This window comes from Lepus europaeus, chromosome 12, assembly GCF_033115175.1.
Source record: "Lepus europaeus isolate LE1 chromosome 12, mLepTim1.pri, whole genome shotgun sequence".
Lineage (NCBI taxonomy): Eukaryota > Metazoa > Chordata > Mammalia > Lagomorpha > Leporidae > Lepus > Lepus europaeus.
In genome coordinates this window covers 81,987,030-82,013,323 of record NC_084838.1, presented here as the reverse complement: position 1 = coordinate 82,013,323, position 26,294 = coordinate 81,987,030, and the positions used below count along the sequence as shown (strand labels likewise).

Below are 26,294 nucleotides of genomic sequence, written 5' to 3'. Positions count from 1 at the left end.
CTTCTTTTAGCAAACATCTTCCTTAGAATTAATTGGCTTAAGCTTCATTATTAAAGATTTTGAACAAAATTTTTGATATCCTGGGTTACTTATGCATTCTGAAATAAGGTTTCCCTCCAGCATAAAGAGAATAATTGTTACTTTTGTTTTTTATCACAGAAACAGGGACCTACCAATATGCTCCTGCATCATCTTGTCCAAGATGTAAAACAGGTAACCTAATTACAAAGATGTGAAAATACCATTGTAAATTGCCTTAGCTTTGTGGTAGAGGAGTCACTAGATTTTGTTTCCTACAATGTGGATTTGGATTTTCCAGTGAAATAGTCTGTTACCCTCTTTACCTGCAGTTCTGACCAATTTCATAACAAAATTCCCCTCTTAATTTACTTTATATTTTTAAAGATCTGATCCACCAAGTAAGCAACGCTGGCTGGTAAAAAATTGTGAGTCAGAGACATAAAACACTTCCAAACAGAAATTTAGTTTCATGTGATACAACATTGGAACCATTGATGATAATAATAATATCAATGATATTTAAGAATTTTGCATCTCTCTTTATTGGAATACTAATGTGATTTCCACTGTTTTTGTTACAGTTTTGAATATGAGTTATAGCTCAGATATGCCATTACTTTTTTGTGAGCCTAAGCCTTGTTTTAGAGTCAGACTGCATCCCAAGAAAATTTGGCATGTTTTCTATCTGTAACAAAGGTTAAAATCCATCCAAAAATATTTTAAAAGTTTTCTCATTTTTCTGAAGTCTAATATCTTGTTGAAAAGAATGTGTGCTTTTTTTATCATGTTGAGTTGGTAGGAGAGCCAGAATGAAAGGAAGACATTTGGTTTACAAATTAGTAGTAAGCAAAAGTGTCCATGCAGATGTAAATTAGCTTGCATTGATTTATGCTGATTGAGATATGGTCTTTAAATTATTTCCTTGAACTCTATCATAGTAAACTGAAAAAGAGTGATGAACTAGGTTCAGTACACTTTTAGCTAGCAGCAAATGAGAACATTGTTTCCGGTGTTTCTTGAAAAAAGTTCATTATGAATGTGAAAAAGAAAAATTAAATTATTTAAGCTTGTACACCTATGACCTCATTTCTTGGTCATAGCTTTGTGAACATTATTCATAATGCATTCATTTCAGACACCTTGTCCAGCACTTTGGGTACCTTTCAACATTTGCTATGAACGGCAGTTCTGAACTGAACTGTTATGAAGAGGTAGCAAGGTGACATTTGAGGGGTTGAAATAATTTTCATTTAGAATTAGACCTCCTGTGTACTTAGAAATCTGCCACTCAACCCTCCTACCAGCCATAATATTTGTCTTGGCACTACCTCGCATTTTACTATCTCATTTGGCTCTGCCATTCTGTTTCCCGTTTTTATTTGTTCTACTTCCTTTCATGTTCTTGTTTTACATATAGTGTTAGTTAATTCAGTGCAAAGTGTTATACCCATTTCAACAAAGAGTGCAGGTGAAAAGTTAACCCAATGTTGGATCACATGTATTTAAAGTTTTTCATGATTTCACTTCTGTTGTATTATTTATATTATTTCTTGTTAAAAAGCAATCTTATACTATTTAATTTTATTTTATACAAGTGTGTTTATATGCATGATAGGGGAGGGAAAGAAAGAGAGGGAGGGTGCACACAGATTTAAGCATACATTTAATGTTTGTGAAACTGAAAAAACATTGCATCTGAGATTTGTTTCCCTCCTGAACAAGCAGGTGGCATCAGTGACCGGCCATATTTATTGATCAGTTGGTAAAGATGATTACAAAGAATAAGTCTAGCCAGTGCAATTAGTTTAAGTTCTGATGGCATGGCAAAAATATAGGAAAAGAGAACTGAAAGTTATAATTATTGTATGTTTTTGTTGCAGCATACCCTTCTCTCAAACTATAAAATAACATTGATTGATATTGGATTGGTAATAGAACACCTCATTGGTGGAGCATATCGCAGCAGCTACACTAGAAAAACTTTCAGAGCCCTCTACAATAACTTCTACAGAACATATAAGGTAGCATAATTGAAAAATGCCTTAGTAAAATTAAGGGTAATTACAAATAATAGTTTTAGAAGAATGGCTTGGAAAGTGTAGATGGCAATAGCTTGCTTCTACAATGGACATTCTCTTCATGGACCTTTCTTACGTGCTGTATGCAAAGTTCTGTGCTCAGTTCTGGCATGCTGGGCTGGGATGAATATAAATATCACAGGTTTAGAAAGTCCTGGAAGAAACATGTGTATGAACAAGTAGCCATAATACAAAACAGGAAACAATATGTGCTATGTTGACATGAAAGTAATGTGATGATACTTGTTAGTGGTAGAAATGATCGGTTCTTTATTTTTCTTCTGAAAATACAGAAGTCAAATGCTTAAAAGGATTAGATCTGTAAACTCAAATATGAATTCCAATAAACCTTGAATATTAAGCTTGAACCTTATTTATAAAAACTTGGTGACATAAAATCCAACTGAACTTTGGGAAATAAAAAAACATAAAACAAGAAGAAATGCAAATCCCACAGAAAATATTCTTCATGATTTTATGATTTCAAAGCCATAAGAATACACTTAGGAAGTACCAGCTACTTCATTAAACAACTTGTATATAGCTGTGAGGTTCCTGTTGCCATTTATGGGGACTAGCTGTAGCCCAGTATTGAGCTTGCTAGGAAGCTCTTATAGTACCCTTTCTAAAATGACCTATTGGTATGAGATCTTCCATTTCTCTGATTGTTTAACAGTTAAGAAGTACTAGATTTATTGTGTTTTATAGTAAACTATGTCATAGCACCAATGAGTATGTGGTTTGGAATCAGGGAGATATGGGATTAAATTTTGCGCATCAGTAGCTGTGTAATCTTAATAGTAAGTTTAACCTCTGTGTAGTCAATTTCCTCATCTGTAAAATGGGAATATTAATACCTCTTTCATAAATTTGTCAGAAGGATTAAGTGAAGTGATGCTTGAAAAATCTATATTCCTGGTCCATAGTGGATATAGAGTAGCTAGCTATTAATAATAGTAATCATTAAGATTATCGCTATAATGATATTATTATTTCTGCATTACAATAATGATAATTTGCATATCAATATGTCTATACCTCCTTATTTTAGTGTCCAATTTTTATTCATAAAACAAATTCACATAAATAATGAAGTTGAAAGCCTATAGTTTCCATCCTGTGTTTTCATGCCAGACCCTTTTCTATGTGCTCCTTTTTGTTCTTATTTCTCATTGATGGAAACTTCATGCTGATGACCATGGCTTTAGTTGTTACCTGGTCTAGCTGCTGGAATTCCAGTGCAGATGTTATATAACATTTGGAGAAATTCCATAACTCTCTTAGTTAACCTTATCTTTGGAGCTGCTTGTGAATGGAAACTTTCTTATCAGAGCTGTAAATCTTTATTGCTTATTTTGAATTTGTTCCAAGTATAGAACATCCATTGATTCTAATGGAATTTCCACATGGAGGAGGCATGCAGATGTATACTAGGGAACAGAGAGCATGTTCTCTAAGCTGTTAGGAAACAACAGAGAACATAATAAGAAAGAGATCATAGGAGACTCTTGTTGGGTGAGTAATTGCTTTCCAGAGAGACTGATTATTCATCATGAATGAAAGCCAGCGAGAACCTTTGGATGTTTGTGTAGGGCACAACATTATATTAGATTTTCATTACTGCCTAGAACTAAAACGTTGTTAACACTATAATCTTCTTTTTCCCTTTTCTTTTTAAATTTAAAAAAACAAAATAACAACATATGCCAGGGGGCCAACAGCTTTCCTCAAAGTCTTTCCCAGCATTCCCTTCACCGGAGACACCACTCGGGAAATAGAAATGAGTCTGCAGAAAGCACACTGCACTCTCAGTTCATTAGAACTGCCCAGCCCTACAAAGTGAAGGTACCACCTTCTTGTTTTTTGACTTGGAAGTAAAAGTGTTTCTGCAAACAGAGACTGTTTCTTCATTTAAAGTTGTGGAAGGCAGGTCAGAATAGTGAGACCATTTACAAGTACTGTCAACAGATGGGCAAGTCAAACAACAGCAAGCAAATGTCCAGTACACAACATGAGCACTGAAATGATCGTCCGGGCTTGCACGTCAGCCTCTCTTCCTTGTCCTGCCTCTGTCGTGTTCAGATCTGAGTCATGTAGGCACTCTGTGTGATGAGACAGAAAGTTTGCAATCACCTTAATTCCACATCTTTGTCTCCCTTACCTTAAGACCTCTGAGTTCGAAGCCTGCTTCCATCTCTTTCACTGCTCTCTGCCTGCTTTTTTGCGTCTTCTTTTTTCTCCTTTGAGATTTTCTTAGATTAGTTTTAGCCTAATGTTTCAATGATAACATGACAATGAGAGTGGGCGCATGCACATGCAATGTTGTTATTCCCTCTTACTCTTTACACTCTTGCTCCACCTTTGTCTGGAGATAAATGCTTTTTCTTAAGCGTTTTCATTTACTTTGTTGATTGGAAGGGGTTTGCTTTCCATGGCTAACCTCTCCTGTGATGAAAAGTTGTTATGTAAAATCACCCTGGTTTTCACTAAAAAATAGAACAGATTGAAATTTTTCACTGACATCTCAAAAAAAGTAATTATTCCATCTTTATTATCTTCCAGACATTATGGCTGAAAAATTATGGCAGGTTGAATTTGAGGGGGTGAGTGAGTAGGGGAAGATAAAATGATTACTGAGAAATCGTTTCACCGTCCTCAAATAAGTAACCATAATACAGTGTACATATACCAAATATCTAATATATGTATAGTACATATGCCAAATATCTAATATGATGAGCATTGAAATAGAGACACACTAAATGACATAGAAGTACATGGGGAGTTATATGGCACTAGAGATAAGCTGTAAAAAGTGAATTTACCAGATGGTGAATATTATTTCATCATTACCTATTATCATCACTAGAGAAGTAGAATTAGAATAAGAGAAAGGAAACATAACACCAGTCTATTGGGATGCATATTGGCAACACCAGTGGCACTTTTCTATAGGGAAGGTAATGAATATTGCTAAGATGAGGTTAAAGGTATTTTTTTTTAAAGATAATTCTTATTTATGCAATATATTATTTCAACCCACTTTTTTGGAAGTTGAAATTTCTCATGTAGTTACTGAGTATATCCCAAAGAAGCATTGTTTTAAGTTGTGCTAAATAACTTTAAGTATCTCCAGTTAGGGACTCTGGATCTATTAAATACAAGAAACAAATCACCATAAAAAGTAAATTTTTCTTGCTGTTTTATAAAGAGCTATGGTTATTTGCCTCTCTCTTTTTTTCTTCTTCTAGCAGTGATTTGAGGAAATGTATAAGATGCCTGCTTTATTGCATTGGGTAAAACTTCATGCATCTGAGTTTTGGAAATGTATCCTTATTTTATTTTCTAATAGGAAAAGTCTGCTACAGTCCTGCATAAATCAAGGAAGAAGTCAAAAGATGGACAAACTCTATCAGATGACCCTGAATCTCCTGGCTTCACTTACCCATACAATGACCTCCTGGTCTGGGCTGTGCTAATGAAAAGGCAGAGGATGGCCATGTTCTTCTGGCAGCATGGAGAGGAGGCCACGGTTAAGGCAGTGATTGCGTGTATACTCTACCAAGCAATGGCCCGTGAAGCTGAGGAGAACAACATGGTTGATGACACTTCAGAAGAGTTGAAAAATTACTCAAAGTAGGAGTTCTCTCTGCACTTCCTAATAAGCATCAACAATTCTTAGAGTGGCTAGATAACTTGTTATTTCCCTCACTTTAGAACTTGTAAGACAAGTAGGCTTATTGCCATGTCAACCAATCAGGGCTCCTGAGAGAGAACCTGTAGGTTATGTGTAGAGATATGTGAGATGGGATTTATTAGGAAATTGGCTCACATGAGTATGGCAGCTGAGATGTCCTATGACGGGCCATCTTCATGCTGGAAAACCTAGCGTGATGGTAAGGTGGCTCAAGCCTGAAGGCCTCAGAATCACGGAAGCTGAGGGAACCAGGAAGCTGAGGACCCAGCGGGCCAGTGATGGGATTGCTGCTAGTTTAAGTACTGGAGTCTAGGGGCCGGCGCTGTGGCATAGCAGGTAAAGCCACCTCCTTCAGTGCCGGCATCTCATATGGACGCCGGTTCGAGTCCTGGCTGCTCCACTCTGATCCAGCTCTCTGCTATGGCCTGGGAAAGCAGTAGAAGATGGCCCAAGTCCTTGGGCCCCTGCACCCATGAGGGAGACCCAAAAGAAGCTCCTGGCTCCTGGCTTCGGATCGGCGCAGCTCCAGCTGTTGTGGCCATCTGGGGAGTGAACCATTGGATGGAAGACCTCTCTCTCTCTCTCTCTCTGCCTCTTCTTCTCTCTCTGTGTAACTGAATTTCAAGTAAATAAATAAATCTTAAAAAAAAAAAAAGTACTGGAGTCTAAAGGCCAGACAGCTTGGATTTTTGGTATCTAAGACAAGAGACAGTGTGTCCCAGCTTCCAGGATGAAGACCAATTTGTTTTCTGTATTTGTTCTCTCCAGGCCCTGAGAGGATGGTGCTGCCACACTGAGGGTGAATCTTCTCCATGTAGTCCAGTTGTACTCATGTGCCCATCTTCTCCAGAAATGCCCTCAAAGACACTCAAAATAATGCTTTGCCATGTTTCCAGAGATTGCACAATCTAGTCAAACTGAGATTTAAATTAAACATCACACAGCACATTTCATGGACTCTCCTATTAAAGGGTCTTTAAGGATTTTTTTTGAGAGAGCGATATCTTCTTTCTGTTGGTTTACTCCCCAAATGGCCACAACAGCCAGGGCTAGGCCAGGCTGAAGCCAGGAGCCAGGAAATAATTCCTGGTCTCCCATATCTGTGGCAGGTACTTAAGCTCCTGGGCCATTGTCTGTTGCTTTCCCAGATGCGTTAGCAGGAAGCTGGATCCAAAGGGGAGCAGCTAGGACTTAAACTAGTGCTCTGTTGTGGGACACTGGTGTCATAGGTGGCGGCTTAACCCACTGTGCCAAATCACCAGCCCTGAATTGTGTACTTTAAATGTCTCTTAGGAGTGAGAAACAATGCACGCATTGTATTAAAGAGCCAGAGAGCCATGGTAGAAAATAGAGAAGTGAGAAGAGTTTTGGATTCTTTGTTAGAAAGTGTTATCGGCCGGCGCCGCGGCTCACTAGGCTAATCCTCCGCCTTGCGGCGCCGGCACACCGGGTTCTAGTCCCGGTCGGGGCACCGATCCTGTCCCGGTTGCCCCTCTTCCAGGCCAGCTCTCTGCTGTGGCCAGGGAGTGCAGTGGAGGATGGCCCAAGTGCTTGGGCCCTGCACCCCATGGGAGACCAGGAGAAGCACCTGGCTCCTGCCATCGGAACAGCGCGGTGCGCCGGCCGCAGCGCGCTACCGCGGCGGCCATTGGAGGGTGAACCAACGGCAAAAAGGAAGACCTTTCTCTCTGTCTCTCTTTCTCACTGTCCACTCTGCCTGTCAAAAATAATAAAAAAATAAATAAATAAATAAAATCTCTAAAAAAAAAAAAAAAAGAAAGTGTTATCATAGTGAGGAAAGATAGGAAGCCTAGAGATAATGAACAATTATTTATGATGTTGATTTTCAAACAACAGCGTGAAAGATCCACTTTTGAGAGAAAACAACTCCTGAAAACCTCCAGAGTGTCTCCTGGTCTAGCTTTGTACTGAAGACTTCTATGCATTTTGTAAAATCTTCAAAGAAAAAAGGGAATTCTTTGTTTCTTTTTTGCTAGTACAGACCCTTTTTTAAATTTTTAAAAGACTTATTTATTTATTTATTTGAAAAGCAGAGTTACTCAGAGAGAGTGAGAGAGACACAAAGAGACCTTCCATCTGTTGGTTCACTCCTCAAATGGTTGCAACAGCCAGGGCTGGGCCAGGTTGAAGCCAGAAACCTGAAAGTCCACCCAGGTCTCCTATGTGGCTGCAGGGGCCCAAGCACTTGAGCCAGCTTCCACTACTTTCCCAGGTGCATTAGTAGGGAGCTGGATTGGAAGTAGAGCAGCTAGAACTCAAACCAGTGCTCATATAGGATGCTGGCATCACAGGCTGTGGCTTGACCCTCTTTACCACTATGCCGGCTGCATAATTTAGTCATGCACAATGTTTTCTGTCCAAAGATTCTTTATTAGGCCTAATTAGGGAGTCCCAAACCAAGCTAGAAATAACTTGTCAATAGTATACAGTGAGTAGCTTAGGAGTGCACTGAGTTCTAAATGCTACTCAGCAACACGTCCAGTTCTGTTCCTTCTTAAAAGGGAGAACCTTCCCTTTCCTGAGCAGCAATCTTTTTAAAATCATGTCTGCAAACTGAGATTGCTATGCAGTGATCCAGCTTTTGTGTGTGTGAGTGTGTGTGTGTGTGTGTGTTTCCCCCACTCACCGCTGTGTCGTTACAGACAGTTTAGCCAGCTTGCCCTGGATGTGCTGGAGAAGGCATTCAAGCAGAATGAGCGAATGGCCATGAAGCTGTTGACCTGTGAACTCAAGAACTGGAGCAATTCCACCTGTTTGAAACTGGCGGTGTCTGGAGGACTGCAGCCTGTCGTTTCGCATTCTTGTACCCAAATGCTGCTGACAGACATGTGGACAGGGCGCCTGAAAATGAGGAAAAACTCTTGGTTAAAGGTAAATAGAATTGCCTGCTGGAGTTTAATGTTAACTTAATATGAAGGTCCATGCTCTTGAGTCTTGTTTTTTTGGAATTGGGGGAGAGTCTGACATTTGATAAACACTTAAATCCTTTTAATTTTGTTATTGAAATAAAATTACATTGTGTGCACCTTGTGTGCATTTAACCCTTACTACTCACTATGCTTTGTTTTCTTTCACAGATCATCATAAGTATTCTTTTGCCACCCACCATTTTGACATTGGAATTTAAGAGCAAAGCTGAGATGTCACATGTTCCACAGTCCCAGGACTTCCAGTTCACATGGTATTATGGTGACCAGAACTCTAGTACCACCAAAGAAAATGCTTGCCCGGTTAGTGGAACCTTACACTGAGTTGGCTTTCCATGGCATTGATTGCACACAAATATACACATACATGAAGTTTACTTATATAGAAATCTGTTAAAGATTTCTGTTGCCACTGTTTCAGTCTAGTGATGACACATGGCTCCTGGGTTTAGGCATTGTTCTGAAATGCCTTCGACTCTTCAGTCAAGAATTTAGTTCTCTTCTCCCTGATGTTAGTCATATTATATGATGCACAGATTAGCATGTATGATAGACCTAATTAACTCCTAGACATAATTAAGTCAAATATTTCATTTCTACTTCAGAGGCCAAATCAAAGACTAATTTATCCTTGACAGCTGCCTGAATTTTCATTTTCCTTTGTGACTAATAGGATAAATAGACTTCTTATGTATTTAATACAGCAAAGAAGAATACCTCATAGCCCTAGAATGTGTGTTTATAAAGATGCACATGAGAATTTGTGTTTTGGTTCTCTATACCACTGCTCAAATCTTTTTACTTGTTACACCCAGGGGCTATGGGTAATTTCACTTGAATTCTAGATTCGTGCTAGTTCTTTCATGGATAACTTGAGCTTCCTCTTTTGCCATCCCTCTTCACTGCAAAATGCCCAGTATGCTATGAATACGTGTATTCTTTGCTTTTTATTTCTCAAGTTGGTTATAAAGTAGCCATTTACTATGAAGTGTAGTTCACATCTTTGGTACTTAATACTTTAGCAAAGAATCCTTGTCTAGCATTTTGTCTGATGTGCTTCCTCATTGTTGAGGTATTTGTTATAATATTTTAAAACATTTGGTAAAAGAAACTAATTAATTATAATTAGGTTTTTATAAGAGATTTCGTTATTTATTTGAAAGGCAGAGTTACAGAGAGGCAGAGGCAGAGAGAGAGAGGTCTTCCGTTCGCAATAGCTGGAAGCTGGAAACCTGGAGCTTCTTCTGGGTCTCCTACACAGGTGTTAAGGGTCCAAGGACTTGAGCCATCTTCTGCTGCTTTCCCAGGTCATAGCAGAGAGCTAGATCGGAAGTGGAGCAATCGGGACTTGAACCTGCGTGCATATGGGTTACCTGCACTGCAGGTGGCAGGTTTACCCACTACACCATAGCCCCGGCCCCTATAATTAGTTTTTATGACTGGCTTCTGTTGTGATTGGTTGAGCATTCATTCTAATTGGTTAATAATCTTCCAGATCAGTTGTTAAATATTTTGACTTTCACATTTATTGGGATATTTATGTATTCCTCCTTCCTTCTTCTCTCCCTTTCTCTTTTCCTCCTCTTTTCCTCCTTCCCTCCCTCCATCCTTCCTTCCTTTCTTTTCTAAGCCTGACAGTTCCATCTGGTGCTCTCAGAGTCCAAGAGGGCAAGTACATTTTAGCCTCTGCAGAATGTGTGAGAAGTTAGTGTTTGCCAGTCTGGGTTAGTCAAGTTCCCGCATTTGTGACTGTACTGGCTGGATGGTACATTTGCTAAGATTAGGCCATTTCACAACTTTTTGAAGTACGAGAAGAGAAATGTGGTGTTGATCTAACCTGTTTAGAAATAGAATGTGTTGCTTATATCTGAGATATTCTTTTTGGCTTTATATTTCTTAAATTATTCACATTAAGTTCAGTTTTCTTGTTCATATGACCTATGAAGAAATTTGTATCTTTCTATACATAAACAAATATATAAATGTGTTAGCAGTTTCTTCTTCTTTTTTTTAAAGATTTATTTATTTATTTATTTGAAAGAGTTACACAGAGTGAGGAGAGGCAGAGAGAGAGGTCTTCCATCTGCTAGTTCACTTCCCAGTTGGCTGCAATGGCCAGATCTGGGCCCATCCAAAGCCAGGAGCCAGGAGCTTCCTCTGAGTCTTTCTACGCAGGTGCAGGGTTCCAAGGACTTGGGCCATCTTCTACTGCTTTTCCAGGCCATTGCAGAGAGCTGGATTGGAAGTGGAGCAGCTGAGACTTGAATTGGCGCCCATATGGGATGTGGGCAGTGCAGGCAGCGCCTTTACCTGCTATGCCACAGTGCCAGCCCCAGCAGTTTCTTCAGTTGGTAGCAAATAGAACTTTGCCAAGTAGCTGTAATTTCACTTTTGGCTCTCACAGGTTTATAGAAGGATAAAGCATTGTAAATAGTTAGAACATTGCACTAAGCAGTTTTTTCAAAGGGGAGATTCAGAGAAAAAAAATCCTTACTTAAATGGCAATTAAATAAGAAATAGAAGTTCTCTCAGTTCTCTAAAAAAAATGACATTTTGGTTGTAATACAGTGTCTCTGCTTATAGCTCAGGTGGTTGGGACATATTGATTTATTAATTCAATGACTATTTAATGGCCATCTTCCATGCACCAGATAAGATATGAGGCTCCAGTAATACTGCATTAATTAATTAATTAATTAAGAAACCTCATTGTGGTTTTGATTTGCATTTCCCTGATGACTAGTGATCCTGAACATTTTGTCATGTGTCTGTTGGCCATTTGGATTTCCTCTTTTGAAAAATGCCTATTGAGGTTCTTGGCCCATCTCTTAAGTGGGTTGTTTGTTTTGTTGTGGTGGAGTTTCTTGATCTCTTTGTAGATTCTCTTTATTAATCCTTTATCAGTTGCATAATTTGCTAGTATTTTGTCCCTTCTGTCCATTGCTTTTTCACTTTCCTGACTGTTACTTTTGCAGTACAGCAACTTCTCAATTTGATGTAACCCCAATTGTTAATTTTGGCTTTGACTGCCTGTGCCTCTGGGGTCTTTTCCAAGAAGTCTTTGCTTGTGCCTATATCTTGCAGGGTTTCTCTGATGTTCTCTAATAATTTGATGGTATCAGGTTGTAGATTTAGATCTTTAATCCATGTTGAGTGGATTTTTGTGTAAGGTGCATGGTAGGGGTCTTGCTTCATACTTCTGCATGTGGAAATCCAGTTTTCCCAGCATCATTTGTTGAGTAGACTGTCCTTGCTCCAGGGAATGGTTTTAGCTCCTTGATCAAATATAAGTTGGTTGTAGATGTTTGGATTGATTTCTGGTGTTTCTATTCTGTTCCATTGGTCTATCCATCTGCTTTTGTAGATCCTTGAGATGTATTGATAGATTTATACAATATGATGATATTTCAAAGTTTTTGGAAAATTGAATTAAAAAATAATTTTATTTTGGTGCAAGCAATGTTGAAATCTACGTATAGTGTTTTTCATAATACACACTGCTCTTGAACTTCCTGAGGACCCCTTGTATGTATAGATTTCAAAACATTTTTGTACCAAAATAAACTCATCTTTTAATTCCATTTTCCATGAACTTATTTATTTATTTATTTAAAAGGCAGAGTTACAGAGAGAGAGAGAGAGAGAGAGAGGGAGAGACAGAGAGAGATCTTCCATCTGCTGGTTCACTCCCCAAATGGCTGCAATGGCTGGATCTCGGCAAATCAAAGCTAGGAGTCTGGAGCTTCTTCCAGGTCTCCCGTATGGGTGCAGGGGCCCGAGGACTTGGGCCATCCTCCACTGCTTTCCCAGTCACGTTAGCAGGGAGCTGGTTCCGGACTGAGACTGATATCCATATGGGATGCTAGCGCCACAGGTGGCAGCTTTACTGGCTACACCAGTGCTGATCCTTTTCCATGAACTTTGAAGAGTACCCTTGTATATGTAGATTTTTCTTTCTTCAAAGCTAAGATTTTAACTTAACAGGAGGATGCCCAGTTAATTTCTCATATTCTATTTATTTTATTCTTTGCATGTCTAACCTGTAATATTTTATTTAAGCTGCTGTAAAGAAATGACTATTTACTTGTGTATTTCACAGAAAAATCATGACTTGGAAAAAGGCTCTGATGAAAAACAGGATGAAAATCAGCACTTTGATATAAAGAATGGGCCCAAAAGCCTTCCGTGGACCCGGAAACTCTATGAATTCTACTGTGCTCCCATTGTCAAGTTTTGGTTTTATACGGTTGGTCTCTTTCAACAAAATACACAGTAGTATTGATGGTTGCTAGTTAATGTCAATAATGATATGTTGATTTGCCAGAGGAAAATGTAGAAGTATAGCAAAAAAAAAAAGTAATGAGAAGGTGACAAAGCCAAGACTGAGCATTTGAAGATTCGTAGTCTAATGAAATGCACAGCAGTGTTTGTAGAACTGAGTGATAAAGTGGGATGATCTCTGGGCAAGAAAACCAGCAGTCAAATCAATTTTATTTTGTAGGAGTAATGTGTTTTACAGACAGAAAAAGCGAGCGTTAGCCAGCACCGTGGCTCACTAGGCTAATCCTCTGCCGGCACCCCGGGTTCTAGTCCCGGTCAGGGCACTGGATTCTGTCCCAGTTGCCCCTCTTCCAGTCCAGCTCTCTGCTGTGGCCCGGGAGTGCAGTGGAGGATGGCCCAAGTGCGTGGGCCCTGCACCTGCATGGGAGACCAGGAGGAGCACCTGGCTCCTGGCTTCGGATCAGCGCGGTGCACCGGCCGCAGTGCACCCGCCGGAGTGGCTACTAGGGGGTGAACCAATGGAAAAAGGAAGACCTTTCTGTCTCTCTCTCTCACTGTGTACTCTGCCTGTAAAAAAAAAAAAAAAAAAAAAAAAAATTAAGGGAGAGTTAATTTTTTGTCTCCAATAACATATACATATAACTATATAGAAGATAATAGAAATTTTAGAAGCCTAGTTGTGCTTGGGCCCTGCACCCCATGGGAGACCAGGAGAAGCACCTGGCTCCTGGCTTCGGATCAGCGCGGTGCACCGGCCGCAGTGCACCCGCCGGAGTGGCTACTAGGGGGTGAACCAATGGAAAAAGGAAGACCTTTCTGTCTCTCTCTCTCACTGTGTACTCTGCCTTTAAAAAAAAAAAAAAAAATTTAAGGGAGTGTTAATTTTTTGTCTCCAATAACATATACATATAACTATATAGAAGATAATAGAAATTTTAGAAGCCTAGTTGTGCTTGGGCCCTGCACCCCATGGGAGACCAGGAGAAGCACCTGGCTCCTGCCATCGGATCAGCGCGGTGTACTGGCCGCAGCGCGCTGGCCGCGGCGGCCATTGGAGGGTGAACCAACGGCAAAGGAAGACCTTTCTCTCTGTCTCTCTCTCTCTCACTATCCACTCTGCCTGTCAAAAAATAAAAATTAAAAAATAAATAAATAAATAAAAAAAAGAAGCCTAGTTGTGTGAACAAATACTAAATCTATTATGGATACTAGAGATTCTGAGAAGGTATGAACTGAAATTTAAATGTATTATGTGCTTTTCACATTTGTTTAGTACCACTTATTTTTCTGGTGCTTCTCTATGCTTACATTGCTCATGGCCAAGATTCTGTACCTAGAACATTTGAAGTGTGGCTGTAAAAGATTGTTATCTACATGTGTTATATATCAAAATATTTCCTTGGCTAAACATACACTTATTTTGTATACTTATTGAATAAATATATAGCTCTGAATGACCTCTCTGTGTTTCCAAAAATCAAATCTCTCCAAATGATGAGGTTTTACCACTTTTGGGAATATGCAACCAGAATATTCTAGATACCCCAGAAGGAGCTCTGAGAGAATTTTAACCATAGACACACTGTTGGAAAAAGGAGTATTCAAGTTCTAGCTTAGGAGCTTTTAGAGACAAGAGCAAAATTAACTCACAGAACCAATCAAGCCAAAGCTGCCCTAACAGCTGCTGTCAACAGTGAGCTCAGGCACATTAGTGTTGGCTGTCACATTGCTAGACTTTGGTATGTGCTTTACTGAGGCAGTATTTTGTTATAAATGTTAGTGTGTAAGAGCAAAGTGTAAACATTTTTAGATCAAATGTTAAAGAATTAGAAAGAAACAGGAGTCAGGAGCAATATCATCAATATGTAGTGTTTCAGTGCAGCTTAATTTTACCTAGCGGTGAATGTGAGTGGCCCTCAAAAGGTTTATAGAAAATGATTTCAAGGGTATGTTTATTTTGGCCCCCAAATTTTTGAAATTCACCTATGAAAGGGGTCTTCAAAAAGTTCATGAAAATATATATTAGGAAAAAAACTATGCCTAGATTTAAAAATATTTTTGCACCAAAATAAGCTTATTTTTAAATTCCATTTTTCCACTAACAGCAGCTTCCTAGGTGCCCACATTTTCCATGTAAACAAATGGGGAATGGTGCTTGATTTTTTTCCTTCACTTGTTGTTACCCTGATAGTGTCCTTGTTGAAATGTACAAATTCTGGCCAGGAACCAACAAGATGACCTTCTTCTCCATGCATCTCAGAACATTGATTTTTCATTCCTGCCACCAAATCCTTTACTAAAAATCCATTGGTTTGGATGCTTCCATGCCAGTTAGAGCTGAGTGTTATCAGGTTGAATGAAATTCATGCCTGTGGTTTGACTCTGCTCTGTTTGCACCTGCTTGGCGTTCTCCAGAATTACTCTCACTCACGCCCAGGGAATGTGTGTCCCCTCACAGATGGCATATTTGGCGTTCCTCATGCTGTTCACTTACACGGTGTTGGTGGAGATGCAGCCCCAGCCCAGCGTGCAAGAGTGGCTTGTTATCATTTATATCATCACCAGTGCGTTAGAGAAAGCCAGGGAGGTGAGTTGTCTCTGCTATGTCTTCTGCAGACCTTCCTTAAAAGTGTTCTCATCTGTCAAGGTTAGGGTGGGGGAGACAGAAATGCTGATCCTGACTTGCATGCCAGAGGTTATTTGGAGGAAAGTTCCAGATTTCAACTCCTTGTCCTTGTCAGATATCTTAGCATGTTTATCAGTTGTAGAATGATAGGTGTTGTCATCTAATTGTTATTAAAATTTCCATCTGTTTTCCCAGAAGTTTTTTTTGTTTATTTATTATTTGATGGGGTTGATTTTTATAGTTTAGCATTACTTAGTTTCATCTCAAATTGCTGCATGCTAATGTCTGAGGTTGTGCAATATGTAAAGGATATATTTATAGCTTTTGAAAGCTATGCTGGGGTTAAGCTGATGCTTACAACACGGGCATCAGAGTGATGGTTTGAGTCCTGGCTGCTCTGCTTCCAGCTCCTTGTTAATGTGTCTGGGATGACAGTGGAAGACAACCCAAGTGCCTGGGCCCCTGCCAAAGATGCTTCCACCCACGTGGGAGACTTTTACAGCTGTTGCAGCTATGTAGGGAGCGAACCAGCAGATGGAAGATACCTCTCTCTCTCTTGTCTCTACCTTGCTTCCTCTATTACTCTGCCTTTCAAACAAATAAATCTTAAAAGAAAAAAAAAAAAAAGATACTACTAAACATGTGTGAAAATTGAAGTTGAAAGTCCCTGTGGGGAAAGTAGCCCAAGAAAAAAAAACAAAACAATGCTTTTTTTTTTAAATTTTAATTTTTATTTATTTATTTATTTTTTTGACAGGCAGAGTGGACAGTGTGAGAGAGAGACAGAGAGAAAGGTCTTCTTTTGCCATTGGTTCACCCTCCAATGGCTGCTGCGGCTGGTGCACTGCTGTCAGCGCACCGCGCTGATCCGAAGCCAGGAGCCAGGTGCTTCTCCTGGTCTCCCATGCGGGTGTAGGGCCATAGCAGAGAACTGGCCTGGAAGAGGAGCAACTGGGACAGAATCCGGCGCCCCGACCGGGACTAGAACCCGGTGTGCCAGCACCGCAGGCAGAGGATTAGCCTATTGAGCCATGGCGCCGGCCCTAAAACAATGCTTTCATTTCCAGTTTGCAATGAGTCACTTAAAGAAAAGAATTTAAATTTTTATGCAGTTATAATTGCAATCACAGATAATTTGGACTTGGACTGTTTTAGATATCAATGTGTTTGTGTCTCTATGTCTGTGCATTTATTTACCTTTATTTTGTGCTAGAGATGATCAACATTATGTACTAGGTAAATTTATTCTTAATAATTATATCTGAATTGCCTCTAGTTACTATGTGGAGTTACAGATTATAGAAGATAATTCAGGGGCCAGCGGCACGGTGCAGCAGACTAAGCTGCCGCTTGTGATGCCAGCATCCAATATCAGAGAGCCAGTTTGAGTCTGGAATGGTCTTCTTCTGCTCCAGCTCCCTGCTAATGAGCCTGGGAAAGCAGTGGAAGATGGCCCAAGTGCTTGGGCCCCTGCCACCCATGTGGGAGACCTGGGTGGATATCAAGACTCCTGGCTTCAACCTGGACCAACCCTGCCTGTTGTGGCCATTTGGGGAGTGGACCAGCAAATGGAAGACCTTTCTTTCTCCTCCTCTCTCTGTATTCTCTTTCAAAATGAGTGAATGTATGAATAAATAAATCTTTAAAAAAAGGAGAAAATTCAGGTGAGAAATGTCAATTCTACCTTTTTAAAAATGCCTTAAGAAAACTAGATTTACTATATAGTATTTCAGGGGCAATTTCCTACATACATATTTTTAGAAGATTTATTTTTTATTTATTTGAAAGGCAGAATTTTACACACACACACACATACACACACAGAGAGAGAAAGAGAGAGAGAGAGAGAGAGAGGTCTTCCATCCACTGGTTCATTCCCCAAATGGCTGCAGCGGCCAGGACTGGGCCAGCCTGGAGCTTGGAGATTCTTTGGGTCTCCCATGTGCATGCAAGAGCACAAGAATGTCAGCCCATCTTCCACTGCTTTCCCAGGCACATCAGCAGGGAGCTGGATCAGAAGTGGAGCAGCCGGGTTTCAAACCAGAGCCCATATGGGATGCTGGCATCGCAGGCAGAGGCTTTACCCGCCATATCATAACATCGTCCCCAGCAATTTCTTATAATAGTAAGTTCTATATCACATTTTCAGTAGTTTGTCAGTAACACACTAAATACTAGTAGGACTAGATTCCAGGATCCCTTGCTTTCAATATGCCTCATGAAATGAAACTGTTGCTAGGCAGATCTACTATAGTATTAAATTTTAAAATGTGTTAATTAATTTATTAATTTAGGATTAATAAAGTCTAGAAAAAAGTGTTGATTTTTTTTGACTTCTAGATGAGTTTTTAAGTGACTAGCATTAACTGTACTAACATTAGACATTTATGTTAATTTAATGTTACATTAATTTTAATTAACAGCATTAAAATATATTTATAGGCTTCTTTAATTCTTTACCAAGGACAACTTAAGTTTCTAAAAACCTCGTGTTATATAAGTTTTGGCAGGACTCAGATCAATCTTCATGTAAGTGGTTGATGTATTCAAGATGATATTGATAGGATTATTAAATTGTATCCCATTCTTTAAGTTTTCCTCTTTCTTTTTTTCTGTTAGATCTATATTTCAGAACCTGTTAAATTCACTCAAAAAGTGAAGGTATGGATTAGTGATTACTGGAGTCTAATGGAATCTGTGGCTATTTGCCTGTTTTTAGTTGGTTTTGGTCTTCGGTGGGGTGAGCCTCCTTTTCGCACAGCAGGAAGACTGATATACTGCATCGACACCATATTTTGGTACACACAGCTCCTGGACTTCTTTGCTGTGAATCAACATGCAGGTCCGTATGTGACCATGATTGCGAAAATGGTGAGTGCAGTCTGGTATTAATGATTTTGCCTAACTTCATGGTTCACTTTTGATAGTTAATTTTGGAATTATTCATAGAAGCACAGATGGCAAGATAATTTCATTGCTGCTTTCTGAATAAACAAACTTGTATTTAACAAATTTCCTTTGATAGCATATTGGGTGGCTGAGTGTACTCAGCTTACTCTTTTGGCAGGGGTCAGTGGCATGGCATTGAGTCAGATTTGTTTGTAAGCATGGTAACTACCAAGGGCCAGGCTTATGTGAGGCTACCACCAACGATATTTTCTGCTTATTATTTGTCACTATCCTACAACAGTTAAATATGAGGGTACTTCAAAATGTTCTTACACTAAAATTTATTAATTAAATTTATGAATAAAAATGTATTTTGGTGTCAAAAATCACATATATGAGGAGCCCTAGAAATTCTTGAAAATGCATATTATAAAAAAAGCTAAGCTATACATGTCTTGCACATTTTTTGCACCAAAATAAACTTATCTTTTTTCCTATGAACATTTTGAATCACCCCTATAGCGCTTACTATGTGCCACACTGTTCTACATACTTTAATATATTAACATTTAATCTTCACAACGCTCTATGAGATAGGTTGTGTTATTATCCATATTTTACATCCAAGGAGACAGAGGTTAGGGAAATTCCTCTAGGGCATGTGTGGGGAGCCAGGATTCAAACATGAACTACCTGGCTCCAGTCTGTCCTGTAAGCTTGTTCCATCTGCCTTTTCACAAGGAGCTAAGACTTACCCTTTAGGGAATACAGTACTGAGAGGCTGTCTTTGGTTTTTCCTTCTAAAATATTCGCTGGTAGGGAAGGGGCAAGAACTGGAGATTGGAGATGAGTGTCCCATCAAGGGCAGAGGACAGTAAAGGATCACCCAGGACTCAAGACAGATTTTTTTTCCCTTACTTGGCACTCTTCTCCTAGACCAGAAATGTTTGATCTGGCCTTGTGACATTGGTACGTATTTAGTAGGTAGGCCCTGCTGAGGTAAGCTGTATGGCTCAGTGTCTCAGCACAAGGCTATGTCTGTCTAATGCAAGGTTTGATGAGTGCACCTTTATACAGACTCTGGGGTCCAGAATCCTTCCATTTTATGGCATGCCCACATTAACAGGTGGCTTCTAAGGTCTCCTACGACAGGAATGAAAGGGATGGGGAACATTTGATGGCTTTTTTCAGCTCTGGACAGGAAGTGACCCAAGTCACTATCATCCCAGAGCCCATTGGCCGAAGCTTAATGCAGGCGAGGCTAAGAAATGTGGATAACCTCATGGAATACTTATGAGGAGTTTGATGAAGTCTCTGCCACAGTGAAAAAAATGGGTTAAGTTGATGCATATTTAGTAGGTGAAATGAAACAGTCCTATCAATTTCTCAGACTTTAATCAATTCATAAAGATAATTCTGGGAATAAGGAGTCATTTGACTAATTTGTCTATACCTTTTTTTTTTCTCCTTTTCCTAACCTAATCTATGGTTCAATTACTAAGAAGTTGGATATTAGCAATTTTTTTAAGATTTATTTATTTGAAAGAGTTACACAGAGAGAGCAGGAGAGGCAGACAGAGAAGGAGAGAGAGAGAGAGAGGTCTTCTATCTGATGGTTCACTCTCCAATTGGCTGCAACGGCTGAAGTTGCGCCGATCCAAAGCCAGGAGCCAGGAGCTTCTTCCGGGTCTCCCACATGGGTACAGGGGCCCAAGGACTTGGGCCATCTTCTACTGCTTTCCCAGACCATAGCAGAGAGCTGGATCAGAAGTGGAACAGCTGAGATTCAAACTGGCGCCCATATGGGATGTCAGCAGTATAGGCGGTGATTTTACCTGCTACACCACAGCTCCGGCCCCTGGATATTAGCAAATTAAAAGCTATTCCCATTCTATTACTTAGTAAAGAAAGCAACACAGATTCTATACTTTCAGCTCATTTGTTGTTCCAAAGACCACTGTGACTTGAAGCACATACTGTGCAGAGAAGACAAAATAGGTTAGCCAAAGAAAATCCAGTTATTCGTGGACTAAGGCATTTTAGTCAATGACCAACCGGTCTTATTATTGGCAGTTATAATTATGATGGTTGCTGGTATTTGATTTGATTTAAATTCCAAGTCTGTGGTAAAATTCTGGTTGTGCTATTATGTTGCAGACAGCAAACATGTTCTACATTGTGATCATAATGGCCATAGTTCTACTGAGCTTTGGAGTGGCACGCAAGGCTATCCTTTCCCCGAAGGAGCCTCCATCATGGAGCCTAGCACGAGATATAGTATTTGAGCCATACTGGATGATGTATGGAGAAGTCTATGCCTCAGAAATTGATGGTGCGTATGGGATTTTGCCATCATGCAAAAACCAAATCTTTATAGGTATCGAACAAAAGAAAAGTCAAAAATATCGTCTGAATCTTACTGTGTAAAATCTGTGTTTTCTGCAAAGTGGATGTGTCAAATGCTTGTGTAGGATCATGGGACCGTGGTTCATCTTACATCTCATTCTTTTCCTTTCTTTTTGTAGTTTGTGAAAGCACACCATCCTGCCCTCCTGGTTCTTTTCTTACTCCATTCCTGCAAGCTGTCTACCTCTTTGTGCAATACATCATCATGGTGAACCTGTTGATTTCTTTCTGCAAGTAAGTTATTTTAATTAAATGTCATGATTTTATTTAAATAAAAAAAACAGGGACAAGTATATTGAATGGATTCACATGTATTTTGAAGACAATACCCTTTGATTGTGTTCCATGTTTTATTACTATGGTTTTAAAATATGCGCATGCAGCTACTGGTTGGAAGGAAGCAATGTGGGAAGCCATAAAATAATAAGTAGAAAGTATAATAGAAGCAATATGAAAGGAGATCGTGAGTGGCTGTTAAACGGTAAGTTAGAGTCATGAAGGAATAATATTGATGGAGTTGAAAGTTGCCCAAAGGGTTCTTTTTTTTTTTTTTTCAGGCAGAGTTAGTGAGAGAGAGAGAGACAGAGAGAAAGGTCTTCCTTCCATTGGTTCACCCCCAAATGGCAGAAGCCAGGAGCCAGGAGCCTCCTCCTGGTCTCCCATGCAGGTGTAGGGCCTAAGCACTTGGGCCATCCTCCACTGCACTCCCGGGCCACAGCAGAGAGCTGGACTGGAAGAGGAGCAACCGGGATAGAATCCGGCGCCCCAACCGGGACTAGAACCTGGTGTACCGGTGCCGCAGGCAGAGGATTAGCCTAGTGAGCCATGGCACTGGCCCAAAGGGTTCTTAATGCGCCCTCTTCACTGGGCTCCCAGGGCACTTGCTGCTCATTCTATTTTTTTCCTCTCGTTTTTCCTTCTTCTCAGTCTCCTTTTCCATTTCACCATTCTCTCCCCAACCTCCTCACCTTGGAGAGTCCCTGGATCAGAACCTCACTCTTACTCGTGCTTTTCTATGTGATCGTGTTCAGTTTTCTGTACATCTTGACAAATCGCAGTTTGTTTCTCTAACCCAGCTCTTTCTTAAACTCTAGTCATGTGGATCCAACTGCCCTCCTCCTACACTAGTCAGAAGTGGAACCAGTTTCCTTCCTTCCCTCCCTCCCTCTCCCTCCTTTACCACCTTTCTGCCCTCCCTTCCTAAGATTTATTGATTTATTTTAAATGCAGAGTCAGAGCCAGGGAGATGGAGAAAAAAAGAGAGATCTTTAGTCTTCAGGCTCAGTCCTTAAATGGCCACAACAACTGGGGCTGGGCCAGTCTCAGGCTAGGAACCAGGAGCTCCATCTGGGTCTTCCACATGGGTAGCAGAGACAGGTTCTTCAGCCGTCATCTGCTGCTTCCAGGCTTATTACAGGGGAACTGGATCATGAGCAGAGTAGCTGGGACTTGAATCAGTACTCTGGTATGGGATACAAGTGTCCCAAACAGCAGCTTAATGTGCTATTTCACAACTGATTTCTCAATTTTAAAATGTCCTCACTGTAGGCTATATCTCTCTTAGTTCTCAACATACTTGTAATCTTTCCCAAATCTCTGGAAGAGAACACGAGTTTCTACTGAAGCTTCACCTGTTCACTTGTTTAGACAAAAACACCTTGGAGTCATTCTTAATTCCTCTGTGTCTTTGTGACTGTCAGGAACTCCTGTTGACTCAGTGTTTAAATAGATAATCAATTCAACCTGATTTCACTATCCCATTGTTACCATAGAGCCTCCTAATTTCTTTCCCTGTTTCTGTCTTTGACCCATATATTCTTTGGCTCTCAACACAGACATGGCCTTTTAAAAATATAAATCAGATGATGTCACTCCTCTGCTCCAAACCCTCATTAGCTTTTGATTTTCCTTGAGGAAAGAATTAAAGTTCCTACGTGACTTACATGGCATCTTGTGATTTGACTTTCCCATTAATTCTCAACGTACACATCATGTGCTTCTTCCTCTAACCATTCCTCTCTAACCATACTGACCTCTCAAGAAACAACATTTGCACTTTCTGTTCCTTTTGCCTGGAATCCTTTTCCTCAGATAGCACCCCTTCCAGTTTTTGCTTCCTTTTAATCAGCCTGCTTAAACATTATAGTTATAAGTTCAGCTCCCTTTCCTCTGCCATCTCCTTAGCATGCCTGGTGTCTCTTACCCTTCTTTCTTTACACCCACTTATATTATAGATGCAAATATATTTTATAACATATGCTTTATGTTTTTCTGTTATCTAACTCCTTTATTGGAATAGAAGCTTTACAAGGACAAGTGTTTTATATTTTTTGCTCATAAATTTATCCCAGACACTGAGAAGAGGGACTAGCACAAATTTCTTTAATAGAAAAAGAAAGTGAAGCAGTGGGAATAAACCGTTGTTTTCTGAACACCTGTTATATGGCAGGCACTGTGGTAGGTATTTGATCATCGATTGTATCACTGAGGAAAGACTAGAAGAGGGAGGCCTTCACTTTGGCATAGTAGCTTAAGCCTCTGCCTGCAGTGCCTGCATCTCATATGGGCTCCAGTTCAAGTCTCGGCTGCTCCACTTCCAATCTAGCTCCCTGCTAATGCCCTGGGAAAGCAGTGGAAGATGGCCCAAGTCCTTGGGCCCCTGCACCCACGTGGGAGACCTGGAAGAAGCTCCTGGATCCTGGCTTCAGATCAGTCCAGCTGGGGAATGAACCAGCAGATGGAAGATCTCTCTCTCTCTGTAACTGCCTCTCAAATAAAGTTAAAACATAAAAATATAAAGGAAAGAAAAAATAAACATATGGAATCTAAGTAAACAAAGTACAGAATATAGAGGCTGGTGGTAGGCAAAATAAATCAGAATGTCTTCTCAAAATGACTGTTCTATTGTTGCTTGTACATGGTAGGGACATATTTTCTTGGTTGTTGTGAGATTGTCTGGTAGCTATCATCTCTCTCAGCTCTATCATTTTGGAAACTTATATCTTGTGTTGGTATTTACTTATAGTTATTTTTGATATTTCAAATAATATTGAGATGGTATGAAACTTTTTGTTTGTCAAAAATGTCAGCTGGGGGCTGGCGTTGTGGCTCAGCGGGTTAATGCCCTGGCCTGAAGTGTCGGCATCCCATATGGGCTCCGGTTTGAGATCTGGCTGCTCCACTTCCGATCCACCTCTCTGCTATGGCCTGGGAAAGCAGTAGAAGATGGCCCAAGTGCTTGGGCCCCTGCACCCGTGTGGGAGACCCAGAAGAAGCTCCTGGCTCCTAGCTTCAGATCAGCACAGCTCTGGCCGTTGCGGCCAACTGGGGAGTGAACCATTGGATGGAAGACCTCTCTCTCTCTCTCTCTCTCTCTCTGACTCTCCTCTCTCTGTATAACTCTGACTTTCAAATAAAATAAATAAATCTTAAAAAAAAAAAAAATGTCAGGTGGCCAGCCTTGTGGCACAGGAGTTTAAGCCACCATTTGCAATGCTGGCATCCCATACTGGAGCATAGGTCTGCATCTTGGCTGCTCTGCTTCTGGTCTAGCTTCCTGCTAATGTTCCTGGGAAGGCATTAGAAGACAGCCTACTTGAGCTTTTGCCACACATGTGGAGACTAGGATAAAAAAAAAAAAAAAAAAAAAAAGAGAGAGACTAGGATGGAATTTCTGGGTCCTGGCTTTGGCCTAGTCCAGCCCTGGCTTTGTAGCCATTTGGGGAGTGAACCAGCAGATGGAAGTATCTGTCTCTCTCTCTCTTTTCTCCTCTGTCACTCTGCCTTTTGAGTAAATAAATAAATGTTAAAAAAAAAAAAAGTGTCAGGTGTGGCAGTCATTGGGCAGTAGACAGTGGTTAAGATGCCTTTGGAATTTGGGATGTTAGTGTCCCTGAGTGCCTGTGTTTGAGTCCTGCTCTGCACATCATTCCAACTTCCTGCTAATGTAACCTTAGGAGGCAGCTGGACATAGCTCAGGGTCCTGCCACCTGTATGGGAGAACTAGATTGAGCTCCCAGCTTCTGGATTCATCCTAGCCTCGCCCCGGCTGTTGCAGGGATTTTTGGGAGTGAAAGAGTGATTGAGAGAATCTCTTTTTCTTTCTGCCTTTCAAATAAAAAAATAAATAAAAGTTTAAAAATGTCATATCAAAAGGAAGGATGAGGAATACCTGCTCAGACCCATTTTTTGCATTAAAGATGAACTTCTGAGGACCACACAGTCTGTGGACCCAGGCTTGACTGCTTGTCCTGGAGGCCCCTTACTGGCAGAATTCTTTAGACAGAAACTTAAACAGAACCCGAAATACACTGTGAAAGTCGCCACCTGCTGGTGGAAGGCTGCAGTCACATTTGAGTAAAGCACCTGGAAGTCGCACTTGTTTTTGAGAATCACCTGGATTTGGTGCCATAAAGTCAGTCCCAGAGTTTCTCCTTCAGCAGATCTGGGGTAGGGCCCAAGAATTTGCATTTCTTTCCTGTCCTTGCAACTGCTGCTGCTCCAGTGACCACTCTTTTTTTTTTTTTTGAAGATATATTTATTTTAAAGACAAGAGTTACCAAGTGAGGGGGAGAGAGAGAGAGAGAGAGAGAGAGAAAAGGAGGGAGAGAGAGAGAGAAATATCTTGCACCTGCTGGTTCACTCCCCAAATGGCTTCAACCTCCCTGGAGGAAGCCAGGAGTCAGGAGCTTCACCGGTGTCTTCCATGTGGATGTCAGGAGGCCTTGAGGACTTGGGCCATCTTCCACTGCTTTCCTAGGTGCCTTAGCAGGGAGTTGGATCAGAAGTACAGCAGCCAGGATTCAAACTGATGCTCATGTGGGATGTCTGCATCTCAGGCAGTGGCTTAACCTGCGTCACAACTCTGGCTCCTCAGTGTGCGCTCTTTGAGAACTACTGTTCTGCCTCACTTACCTGTATTCCTGGTGTTTCCTCTGTGGGTTCTGTGAAACTTCCTTCTTCTCCTAGGCTGGATATGTCCAGGATAGTTCTACTTCCTTGTCTTTGTCATTGCTCATATTTATATTGCCTCTATTTTTATTTGCTGAATGTGGCTCCCCTATGCAAGTTTTACTTTGCTATTTTTCTCTGTGGAAATCCAATTCTGTTTGGAGAGGCCAATGTCAAGATGAACATTCCATGATGCTGTTCTTCCATAGCATGGTACATACTTAAAGTCAACTAACCAAGGATGGGATGCTGTTTTACAGTAACTGGACCACCTACTATAGCTTCCATCACAAGTTCTGTGACATCAATATTTACTATACTATCTGCCTAGTATAAATGTAATTTAAAGAAAAATTCAGAAGGATCTACTGATAAGAGGGTTTTTTTTTTTTGTAAAA

At 40.4% G+C, this 26,294-nt stretch overlaps 1 protein-coding gene across 7 annotated transcripts in view; it reads left to right on the top strand.

Annotated features, from left to right (window-relative positions):
• TRPM6 (transient receptor potential cation channel subfamily M member 6) overlaps window positions 1-26,294 on the top strand; it is a 148,046-nt gene that overhangs the window by 69,651 nt on the left and 52,101 nt on the right. For 3 of the 7 annotated variants that reach the window (XM_062208418.1, XM_062208417.1, XM_062208424.1), the window contains 12 exons: window positions 160-213; window positions 1,902-2,042; window positions 3,810-3,944; window positions 5,452-5,735; window positions 8,460-8,688; window positions 8,895-9,047; window positions 12,844-12,990; window positions 15,484-15,612; window positions 17,644-17,776; window positions 18,371-18,522; window positions 20,698-20,872; window positions 21,066-21,180. In XM_062208418.1, the coding sequence (XP_062064402.1) occupies window positions 160-213; window positions 1,902-2,042; window positions 3,810-3,944; window positions 5,452-5,735; window positions 8,460-8,688; window positions 8,895-9,047; window positions 12,844-12,990; window positions 15,484-15,612; window positions 17,644-17,776; window positions 18,371-18,522; window positions 20,698-20,872; window positions 21,066-21,180 (1,847 nt within the window). Of the gene's footprint in view, window positions 1-159; window positions 214-1,901; window positions 2,043-3,809; window positions 3,945-5,451; window positions 5,736-8,459; window positions 8,689-8,894; window positions 9,048-12,843; window positions 12,991-15,483; window positions 15,613-17,643; window positions 17,777-18,270; window positions 18,523-20,697; window positions 20,873-21,065; window positions 21,181-26,294 lie in introns of all 7 variants that reach the window. The other 4 variants (XM_062208425.1, XM_062208419.1, XM_062208420.1 and 1 more) reach the window with 3 other exon arrangements.